Below are 11,279 nucleotides of genomic sequence, written 5' to 3' on the forward strand. Positions count from 1 at the left end.
GGGCGCGGCCGCACGCCGGGGGGGCGCCCCGGCCCGCAGCGGGGCGGCGGCCGCGCGGAGGGGGCCCCGAGGCCGGCGGAGCGCAGCGCGGGCCCGCGGGCCTCCATGTGCGTGCTGGCGGCGGCGGGCGCGCTGAGCGCGGGCGCCCCGCACCCTCGAGGGCCGGCCGGGGCGCGCGGGCGGGGGCGGCCGGGCGGCGGCGGCGGCCCTAGCGGGCCCGGGCGGGCGTGAGCGCCGGGGCGCGCTGCCTGCATGCGCGCAGCTCCAGCCCCGGGCGGCCGCGGCGGCAGCGCTGGAGCCGGAGGCAGCCGGACGCGGAGAGGCGCTTGGAGCCCGGGAGGCGCTCCGAGTCCCCGCTGGACCACGGTGACTGTCTAGCGCCCGGGTGCGCTGCCAGGACGAGGACCGGACTCTTTTTGAATCGCTCTGCGTCTGGGCGCGGGGCGAATCTTGGTATTTTCTAACTCAACTTGTGGATTGGAACGTGGCTCCGCTCGGAGCGCGGCCAGCGACTTGTAGGACCCCAGCCCTGGCCGCAGCCGCCGCGCACGCCCTCAGAAGACTCGGCGGGGTAGGGGCGCGGGCCGGCCGCGAGGGTCGACTTGTGCGCCGCATCGGGCGCAGGGCTGATTGGAGGGGGGTCCCCGGAGAACCCATTTGGGATTTGTTTGAACAGCATGGAGGAGAATGACCCCAAGCCCAGCGAAGCGGCGGCGGCGGCGGCGGCGGAGGGGCAGCGGCAGCCGGAATCCAGTCCCAGCGGCGGCTCGGGTGGCGGCGGCAGCAGCCCGGGCGACGCGGACACTGGCCGCCGGCGGGCTCTGATGCTGCCCGCGGTCTTGCAGGCGCCGGGCAACCACCAGCACCCGCACCGCATCACCAACTTCTTCATCGACAACATCCTGCGGCCCGAGTTCGGCCGGAGAAAGGACACGGGGACGTGCTGTGCCGGCGCGGGAGGAGCGAGAGGCGGCGGAGCCGGCGGCGAAGGCGGCGCTGGCGGCGCAGAGGGAGGCGGCGGCGCGGGCGGCGCCGAGCAGCTCCTGGGGTCCGGCCGGGAGCCCCGGCAGAACACGCCCTGTGTGCCCGGTGCGGGCGGGCCGCTCCCCGGCGGCGGCGGCGACTCTCCGGGTGACGGGGAAGGCGGCTCCAAGACGCTCTCGCTGCTCGGCGGCGCCAAGAAAGGAGGCGACCCCGGAGGCCCCCTGGACGGAGCGCTCAAGGCCCGCGGCTTGGGAGGCGGCGACCTGTCGGTGAGCTCGGACTCGGACAGCTCGCAGGCCAGCGCTAACCTGGGCGCGCAGCCCATGCTCTGGCCAGCTTGGGTCTACTGCACGCGCTACTCGGACCGGCCTTCTTCAGGTGAGCCCGCGGGAACCCCACGTCCCGGCCCGCCACGGGGAGGCCGGCGGGGTTGCGGGACGGCGCTGGCTCGGGAACTTAGCAGGAGGAAGAAAACGCCAGGACCTTCCCCACCCCCAAACACACACAAAGGCGCACACACCCCGACCTTGTGTACGGCTGACGCTGGCCCGGGCAGTGGCCAGGAGGAGAGGAGGCAGGGTCCATTCGCAAGGGGGTGCAGACTTCTGAGAACAGCAGAAGCGCCAGGACCTCCTCTTTCTTTGGCCTTCTGGGGCTTCTCCTTGCAGCCCCTAGTCCACTGCTCCCTCTGGCAGGAGTTTATTTGGTAGGAAGGGGGTTGGCTGGAAGACAGGCCCGGAAGCCGGCACTCTTAACCCCTTTCCACGTCCTTCCAACTCAGTCCAGACCCGGGACCCACGCCCAGCCCACCCCCAGACCTAGATACTTCCTGCGACCCAGATGTAGCCAGGGAAGAAAGGGCAAGGCTGACTGCTCTTCCTGCGGCCCCGGTTCATGAGCGGGGAGCGGGGGATCCTCAGAGGCAAGGGATGGAAATGGAGGCGCCCTTTGCCCTCTGTCTGGTTTTATTTGCCGAGCCTGTGGCGGGGGAGCTCAGCACCCATCTTGCACACAGCTTGGAGGAAAGAGGCCTGCAATACCCCCAATAGAGAGGATCTTCTCCCAGAGCTTTCAAGGGGCTGCTCCCAGCTAGGAAAGAAGCACATTTCGGAGGGGCTGGGGGTGGAGGGGCCTGCAAGTGTGTGCAGCGGTGCTGCAAGTGTTTTTCATAGATCTGGGATTTTAAAAAGCTGAGTCTGTGTCCTTGTAGAAATCATCAGCTGCGTTAAATGTGGGTCTGTGGCTGCGAACCGCCATTAGGAGCAGATTCCATTTGTCCCCGAGCTGGCAGCACAGACTGGACACCCCCTGCCCCCCAGGCCTCAACTGTTTTGCGGGGGTTGTTTACCCAGATCACAACTGAGTCACCCCTTGGCCGCCTTCCCGCAGAAGTGTGCGTGTGTATCTCTGATGAAATCCAAATTTCTCCAGCTAGATCTGAAATTTGCTCCATTGTTCTCGCCTCCCTCCTTTGTTAATATTTAATTAACATATAGGCTCACAAAGCGGCCAGCGAGGAGCCTCGGCCCGGCTTTGTGCGGCGCCAAAGTCCCAGTGGCCCGCGGGAGCCCGGCAGCCCGGCCTGGCCCGAGCCGCTGGTCTTCCTGGACCGGAAAAAAAAAACCCACCGTAAGATCACGTCCGTGTTTGGGGACGTTTAAGAAGAAGCGGGGCAGAGAGTTTTTCTCGTGGAGGTTTGGTTCTGCTGCTGAGACTCCTAAGTGTTTGCGTTTTGTAAGAAAATCAGGACAGAAAGGGAACTAAAAATTCTGTTTTAGGGCGATTTTCTTTCCGTGAATGGTGTGTCTTTTTGCGGGCTGATTCGTGTGGCAAGGGCCCCAGGACCGCAGGAGTTTGAGGGGAGGGAGCGAGTAGAGACGAGAACCAGCTTTGGGAGCACGAGGCTGCGGTGGAGTCGGAGCAGGTGGGGGACCCCCGGGACTCTAGAGGCCTCACAGAGCCACCTCCTTCCCCCTTCGCTCCTCTGGGCAGCCCAGCGCCCCGAATCGGCATCCGGTGGGTCACAGCCGGGCTGGCTGGTGCAGGGCCGGCACCCTCGGCCTTGTGTGCGACGGAGACTGTGAGTGTGTGCCTGGCGACGCGCCTGTGAATAGGGGTGTGCTTTAAAATCTAAAGACCTGGAGTGTGAGTCTTAACAGCCCTTGGTGCCCACAGCCCCTTTCCGAGTTTGGCTCAGTTGGGGGAGGGAGTTCTGGGAGCCCCTAGGGTCTCTGGATGTTCCCAAATACCTCACTCGGCACCGCCCCAGGGTGCTCATCCACCCTCCTGGTCAGGGTCGGGGTGCACCAGGGGAGCCTTCCTGCGACATCCCTCCACCAGGTTGAGTAGGGTGGCCAGGCAGTCCCCTGGCCCTGCAGGGTGGGGTGGGGCACGAGCCGGGGACCTGGGGGTTCTGACTGCTCGAGGTCTAGCTTTCTCCAGCCTCCGCCTGGGTCGCCTTGGAAGAAGCTGGGACCTGGAGCTCCCCAGAGTTGACTCACACACTTCACAGATTAAGAAACCCAGGCATGCATTGCCGACTCCCTCCCTCAGCGGCCTCTCGGGCCTTCCCTCACAGACACTTTCCTTTGGTCTGAGCTTCTTGACTCCAACAGAAAGAAAACCCTTGGCTTCTTCCCTCTGCTCCCCTCGCTTGAGCCTCTTCCGATGGCCAGGTCCTAGGAGCCAGACCACCACTGTCCCAAACCAACCCCGAGCAGTGTGGAGTGGAGGAGGCCTGGTGGGGGTCAGCAGTGTGAATCCTCTGCCCAAGGTCAGCTGGGCCCCCTGTGGCCTTCAGCGAGGCAGCCCCAGTCTGGGGCGGAGGGGACAGGCAGCTATAGTCAGTGCAGGGAGGGGAGCAGGTCCCCCTCCTATTCTGGGGACTGAGGAAACTTGGTGACGGCTAGGAGGGAGCTGTGAGGGGCTCAGCGCTCCTTCCCCACCCGGGAAGGACGAGTGTGCTTCCTCCTGCCCTTGAAAGAAACGATGAACTTGGGCACACGCACGGGGCCCAGTTGGGGGAGACTAAGGGGCTAGGGCAGGCGGAGGCCCACCTCTGGGCCTCTCAGGTTCTCAGGACCCACCTGCCCCTGGCTCCCACTGCCCTTAGCCCTGGGGGGTGGCCCCATGGGGGTCCTGTGGGAGCTCCCTCACATGCCCCAGGGCTCCTCCCCTGTGCTCCCCCCTCGCCTCTCTCCCAGCTCCTATCCGGGTCCTGTCCTTATTCCTGGACAGAACCTCAGAAATCACTAGAAAAAGCCATTCTGGAAAGTTTGGGATTTTTGCTTTCCTGTAGGAGCCTTTTACCTGGAGACCTTTCTGCTGAGCCTGTCCTTCACCCCCCTAACCCCCTTGTCCCCCTCACCCCGACTTCCCTGGCCCATCTCCTCCTCCCCAGAGGTGGGTCGAGCCGCCCAGCCACAAGTCCAGCGCCTGTCCTCCAGATCCGCCAAGTGGCGGGAGGCAGGCGCTTCCTTCCTCGGCCTCTGGGCCTTCCCCGACCCTCCTCTGAGTAAGCAGGTGGGCCAGGGGCCTCCTAACGGTGTCCCCTCTGCCCACCATACTCCCCAGGTCCCAGGTCTCGAAAACCAAAGAAGAAGAACCCCAACAAAGAGGACAAGCGGCCACGCACGGCCTTCACGGCGGAGCAGCTGCAGAGGCTCAAAGCCGAGTTCCAGACCAACAGGTACCTGACGGAGCAGCGGCGCCAGAGCCTGGCCCAGGAGCTCAGCCTCAACGAGTCTCAGATCAAGATCTGGTTCCAGAACAAGCGCGCCAAGATCAAGAAGGCCACGGGCAACAAGAACACGCTGGCCGTGCACCTGATGGCGCAGGGCCTGTACAACCACTCCACCACGGCCAAGGAGGGCAAGTCGGACAGCGAGTAGCGCGGGCGGCCGCGGTCCTGTCCCGGTCCGCGCTGAACAATGCAATAATTTAAAATCATAAATAAAGGGCCAGTGTATAAAGATTATACCAGCATTAATAGTGAAAATATCGAGTATTAGCTATGGTTCTGCAATATTCTATGTATATATAATTTACAGGTGGTGTAAAATCCAAAATATCTGACTATAAAATATTTTTTGAGTTTTTTGTGTTTATGAAATTATGCTAATTTTATGGGGATTTTTTTTGTTCGTTTTTGCTTTTTTTTGTTTTTTTTTTTTGCAAAGGGGGCTGCTTAGGGTTTCATCTTTTTTAATTCCCTGAGCTCCATTATGGGACATCGGACATTTTTTTTTATTTCAAAAGAAGAAAAAAATTAAAACAACTTGCTGAAGTCCAAAGATTTTTATTGCTGCATTTCACATGACTGTGAACCGAATAAATAGCTCCTACCTGGTCTGTGAGTTCTGCCACTTTGTTTGTGTGGGCTTGGTGAGGACAGCAGGAGGGGCTGCACCCCCAGCCTCGTCCAGCGGCAGTGCAAGGGCCCTCCCTGGTGGGGCGAGGGGACTGTTGGGGTCCAGGGAGGAGTGTGAGGGCTTGGCCCTGGGAAGTGGGCCTGTGTTGGTTGGAGACCTGGCCTGGCTCTCCTCCTCCCCTCCTCCTGTTCTACTCCTTGCCGAGGCCTGCCTGCACCTCAGTGCATGCTTCCGTCTGTGTCTGTGTCGCTGTCCCCTGTCCAGCCACCCACCACCAGCGCCAGCTCTCCCACCTCCAGGGCTCCAGGGCAGAGGGGCCGGGCATGTCGCCCAGGGACCGTGAGCAGTGGAGCGACCCTCCTCCCTCCAGGCACGGGGCCAGAGAATGTCCTGCGGCTCCGTCAGCCACCCCAGGAGGCCACCGGGGCCGAACCTCAGGAGGTTCGCAGGCTGCGAAGGGCAGAGGGCTGCCGAGAGAAAGTTGGCAATTCCTCCTTTTCTTTTTTCTTTTTCTTCCCTTCCTGTTTTGTTTTCCTTTTTTTTTTAAGTGGCCGCTTCTGCTACAGAAAACATTCTTTCAAGGTAAATATGCATGTGTATACGTATGTATGTATGCATATATATACACAGCAAGAGGATGTGAGTCCACAGTGCTGGACCACGTGGCTACCTTGACTTTTAAAGGAACTCAGAATCCTCCAAAATCTAGAGGAGGGAAGAAATTGTGTAAATAGTCATTTCTTATCACTTTTTGTCTTTTCTTGTTTTTTTTAAAATACACGTTTTATTTTTTTGAAGGTGTGGTACAGTGTAAATTAAATATATTCACTATATCCCCCAGCAAGTACATATATATATATAAACAAACACATTCTCTCTCTCTAACTCCACTCTGTCTTCTGTTTGGTGTCTGGAAAGGGAATCGTGTCCAAATGTCCATCTGTGGCCGGGACAGCCCGAGGGGCTGTGCCCATGGCCACGCCAGGAGCCACGGCTGTGCCCTGAGGACTGAGGGCGGACTTCTCTCTTTGCCTTAAACCTCTTTATTTCACGGCGATAATAGTTTCACTTTGTACACACTAGTGTAAACCTTTTTAAAAAGGAAACTATAAAAACAAAAGTTGTAATTTAAAGTTCTGTGAATAACCATCTGCTGCTTAGGAAACTCAATGAAATGATATGCCTTTTTAGCAGGAAGCAAAGTTTTTTGGTTTTTTATTTTTTTTAGTTTATAAAACTTGCATTTTACAGTTCCAGTATCAGATATTTATAATCTTATGAGAAATGAATGTTTCTATTTACAACTGTGGTTATCAAAATTGTGAACATTCCCTCTGCATTTTTGTGTGTTTAAATTCTTGAAAGTTACATTAAATAAAAAAAAAAAGCCGCTTTATTGTAAAATATTGGATGTCCGAGGTGGAATGACTAGTTTTTCTAAGTGTGTTTCTGAGGCCGCCCCCAGGGCCCTGGGCTGCTCTGCTCAGGTGCTCCCGGCCTTTGCCTCAGGGGCGCACAGCCTCCCTTTGTAGCCAGAGGCAGGATTAGAAAAAAAAAACAGTGAAGACACTTGGATATCTCCTAAGGGAGCACAGAACAACCAAAGTGATTTAAGCACACATTTCTTTACCACAAGGAAGTGTTCAAAAGTATGGCTCTCTTCCACTGGATAAGTGTTTAAAATCCTGCAGATGCAACAGGTCTCGTCCCCGTCGCCGCTCCTGCGCGCTGGGAGGAGGCGCTCGCCCCCTGGGGAGAGGAACTCCTGCTCGACGTGAGACAAAGAGGCCCCCCTCTTTACGTCTTTGTTGTTGTTTTCACTCCCTCAAAGGCAAAGGTCTTGGACGACATCCCAAGGCGGATGCCGGGAGAGGACCGGCTTTTACCTCGGTTCCGGAGTCCCCTCCGCCGGCCGGGAGACGTTTGGGAATCCACGGCCCCCGCGGCCACGCAGGACAGCTGACGTGCGCCCTGCCTGCCCCGCTGCTTTACTTCCAGATTTTCTTGGCCTGAAAAAAGTTCTTTCCTGGTAAAAGAAACTCAGAGACTAGCGAGTTTCTTCTGTTGGGGAAGGCGACCTTTAGTCGTTTTCGGTTCCACGCTGGCTTCCCGGGCACGCACTTGGCCTGCAGGCGGGAGCGGAGCCGTTCCCGGGATTCGCAAAGACGCGGCGAGCGAGACGGCCGCGGTCTCCCCGCGGAGGCTCCGGAGCGCCAGCTGCCCAGTCCCGGGAGCGCCCAGGGTCATCGCCAAAGGGGCGCGATCACCTAGGCCATTCCAAGCGTCTTTCCTCGCCCCCTTCTGCACAGTTCTGAGGGTTCTTAGATTAAAAACAAAACAAAAACCACTAGCACAACTTCTACTACCCAATTGGCCTCTCTCTTTTTAATAAAAAGACAATATAGCAACATCAAGCAATCATTTTTGTTTTTTAATCTGTTCGAAAGTCAACACTGTTGAGGGGCAATGTGCAGGTTTGTGAGGTAGTGAGTTCCCCGTCCCCAGAGGCGTGCGAGCAGACACTGGGCCTACAGAGGCAGAGGGAGATTTTCCTTTTTGTCTCTGGTAGGGGATTGGACTGAATGAGCCCTCAGACCCTTGACGCTGAGATCCTGGTTTTGCTCATATGTTTATTGTGTGTTTTTATTCCACAGAGTACAATCTAAGCTTGTAACTCATGGACAGCCACTGCTGTGCCAGCTCTCACCAGGGGCGCGCGGACACCAAAGTCAGGCCCTCAGGAAGGCGACGCTTCTGTCTGAAGTCCGGCGGCTTGCTCCGTCCCACCTGGGCCTCCACGGCTCTGCGCGCCTCGGATCTGGACCCGGACTCCAGCACGGAGAAGAGGTGGAGCCCCGCGGCCGGCCCCCCGCTAGAGGGCCGCCGCCGCAGGAGGCTGGCTTCCTAAACGTTCGTCAGAGGAAAGCTTGTTTATAAAGCAAGGCCTTGCTTCTTGGAGCCGAATGGCCCCCGCCCCCGGGCCTGCCTATGTCCCCGCGGGCCAGGCTGAGCCTTGCCCACCATCTCCCCTAGCCAGGCAGGGACGAGGCGGGGCCTGGGAGCCCGGGCCGGAGGAGCGCCGCCGCTCCCCCGGCCGGCCCCTGCCCGAGCAGGCCTGCTGCGAGGGTGCGGACGGGCGGAGGCCTAGCGGGGCTTCGTGGCGCTCAGAGGGCCTTCCTCTTCGGGATGCCGAAAGGCGTCGATGAATAGGGTCCCACCCTCAGGCTGGAGTCAGAATCCGAGGGTCCACACAAGCCCGACGGTCGCCCAGTGTGGACCTGCCGCGCGCTTTCTTTGGGGGAGACGCAGTGACACCAGTTTGCTCCCCAAGAGGACTCCATCTTTTTGGTATTTTCCTTGAGCGAAAAGCGCAAATCGATGGGGGCTCTGAAACCGCTTGGCACAGGTGTGCCCGGCCGTACAGCTCGCACAACAAACACCCAGACACTGTGTATGCAAATAAGCTCGCCGCCGCCCGCCCGTCGGAGACGGCGTGTGCTCGCTCCCGCTCGGCTGACAGCCATTCTTTCTCCCGCTGGTTTAATATCTGACCTGCGCGGGCCCTGCCCGCCCCACAGCTCCCCAAGCGCCCCCGGGAGGGTCCCGGCTCCGCCGAAAACTGCAGCCTGCCAGGCGCAGCCGCCGCGCGCTGGGAGGTTAACAGCCACTGGTGACCAAGGGCCACGGCGCAATACCGAAGGCACGGACTCGCCCGGGCAGGCAGAAACCAGCCTCTAGGGAGACCGATCTCTCCCCACCACACCCTGACACCCCCTACACCCACGCGCAGCAACCCCCGCGGGGGCCTCGGCGTGAGGACCCCTTTTCCGAGCTTCTCCATCCCATCTGGGCCGAGGGCAAGGCCGACTCTAGGCCTCGAAGTAGAGGAGGCAGGTGGGGTGGCGTGGAGAGGGGCTGCCACGAGCTTCACAGCGCAGGCTGGCGGGTCCCGGCCGTCCTTAGCCGGAGAAGACCCGCGCGCACGTGGGTGCGGCGCCGCGCGCTTCTCCGCGCTCCTTCTCGAGCCAGGCCGGCTGTGCCCCGCTGCCGGGCCCGGGAGCCGGGTGTAGACTACTCATGTTGTTATTAATCTTAAATACTTCATTGTATTTATGCTACCCGCCCACAGAAAATAAAAGGTCATTCTCGAAATCGCCTGAAATGTAATAATATTCATTAAAGTGACTCCTAATTATGAGATTTAATCAAGCGTGGTCCACCGCGCACTCAGCTCTGGCTGGTGAGGCTGACGATGACGGCGTTACTATTACTGTTGTCGTTGTTGTCAGCCTCGTGCTCAGCCGCCGAGGTGACCGCACCTCTTCAGTTTAGGCCCAGTTCCGGCAGAGGGATGTGAGGATCCCTAGACGGGGAACGGGGTGCGAAGCACCTCCAGACTCTCGGGGAACAGGTGTGGGTGGCCCAGATTTGCCGCCCTTCACCAATCCCAGCCCCAGGTCCGTGCACGGCCTGCGCAACAACTCTGGGCGGGGGTAGGGCATCCGCAGACCCCTAGGCGCTCCGTGTCCCGGGGACCCCAGCGCCGGTTTTCTGGGAAGGGGGAACCTTGGGTCCGGAGCCCAGGACCCGCCCCGTTGGCTCTCCCGCCCGACCCCACCCCTCTCAGGGCTGAGCCCTGAGCTTTGCCCGGAGCAGAAACAAAGAGTAGCCGAGATCTGCCTCCCGAACCGCCTTTTCACCGTCTCAGACTGGAAGGCTTCCCAAAGAGGCCCCCACTCCGTCACCCGTTACCCTCACCCCAGTGCCCCCGGAGACCCGGGAGGGAAGCAGAGCCGAAGGCCCAGTGAGCCCGCAGCGCTTTCTCCTCGGCGGAGGAGGTCCGACTGGGGAGCGCGGGCGGGAGGAACCCTGACACAGCCAAGGGTCCTCCGTGGGGCCGAGGAGTGGCGGGGACCACGGCGCGCACAGCCCGTCTGGAAGAATCGGGGCGGGCGCCGCTCCTCCCCATCTGTCGAGCTGTGAAACTTGGCCGTGCGGTCCGAGCGCGCGCTGCCTGCGGAAGGGCCGCCTAACGCCTTTCAGCCGGCGCGTTCGGGGTTCTCTCCTCCCGCCAAGTCCTTTGTGTGCAAGCGGACTGTCGGGCTCTGCTGCCGTGGTCTGCCCGCCTCCTTCCCCCAGCCGCTACCCCCTCCGCCAACTTCCCTTTCTTCCCTTCGCTTTTCTCTCCTCTTTGGATGGGTAATGGGAGACTCCAGCTGCCGAGCGCGCCGCCAGGAGTTGCTGCCCAGTTTCTGCGTCTGTCGCCCCTCCCAGCAGCAGACTGGCCGCTTCCCTCCAACTTCCCTGGGACCCCTGGCCCCTGCCCTCTGGCGTCATTTAGGGCCATGGGACATCGCCTCTGCGTTTTCCCTTTAGGCCAAAACTTTGTCCAGAGGTTTCTGATAGCTTTCCTCTCCCACTCCCATCCGCAAAATGTGACTCCTGATGGCTGGCGTTGCTTTAGATTCAGGCGGTGGGGGGGTGGGGAGGGCGGAATGACCCAGCCTTTGGCATAGTCCACTCCGGCCAAGGCTGGTGCTATTACTCTATTGCTCTATTACCGCCAGTGAGGTGGCCCCCAAACCATTTCCGTTATCACCCACAGGCTGTCCCCTTAAGTCTCAGATTATGCCTTCCGAAGCAAAAACATCCGGATGAAAACTGGAAAAAATCTCAATCCCTCGAATGAATGATGGACACCCTGGCTTCCAGACATCTATTTGTTTGGGGAAAGACAGAAGCCTGCACAGAAAGCCTCAGCCTGAGCTGGCTCTGGGATGCCCAGAGGTTGCGCTCCCACACCGGGGCTGGAGGACAGCTCAGGTTTCATGTGTTTCCTGCAGATACGTGTGTAGCATCACTTGTGCAGCCCAAGTACAGAGTTCTGGAACCAGGCGGCCCTGCGCTCAGATCGAAGCTGGGCTG

At 59.7% G+C, this 11,279-nt stretch overlaps 1 protein-coding gene across 1 annotated transcript; it reads left to right on the forward strand.

Moving 5' to 3' along the window:
• The first annotated feature begins 536 nt into the window (after nucleotides 1-536).
• On the forward strand, nucleotides 537-6,754 carry EN2 (engrailed homeobox 2). The gene is made up of 2 exons (XM_014829023.3): nucleotides 537-1,362; nucleotides 4,558-6,754. The coding sequence occupies exons 1-2, from the start codon at nucleotides 678-680 to the stop codon at nucleotides 4,872-4,874; spliced, it is 1,002 nt and encodes a 333-aa protein (XP_014684509.3). The 5' UTR covers nucleotides 537-677; the 3' UTR covers nucleotides 4,875-6,754.
• The last annotated feature ends 4,525 nt before the right edge of the window (nucleotides 6,755-11,279 follow it).

Source organism: Equus asinus, chromosome 1 (genome assembly GCF_041296235.1).
Source record: "Equus asinus isolate D_3611 breed Donkey chromosome 1, EquAss-T2T_v2, whole genome shotgun sequence".
In the NCBI taxonomy this organism is placed as follows: domain Eukaryota; kingdom Metazoa; phylum Chordata; class Mammalia; order Perissodactyla; family Equidae; genus Equus; species Equus asinus.

Excerpts from the sequence above, each read along its gene's own strand:
- EN2 (XM_014829023.3), top strand. The coding sequence starts at position 678 with ATGGAGGAGAATGACCCCAAGCCCAGCGAAGCGGCGGCGGCGGCGGCG. Across the intron at positions 1,363-4,557 it reads CTCGGACCGGCCTTCTTCAG|GTCCCAGGTCTCGAAAACCA; the intron begins GTGAGCCCGCGG and ends CATACTCCCCAG.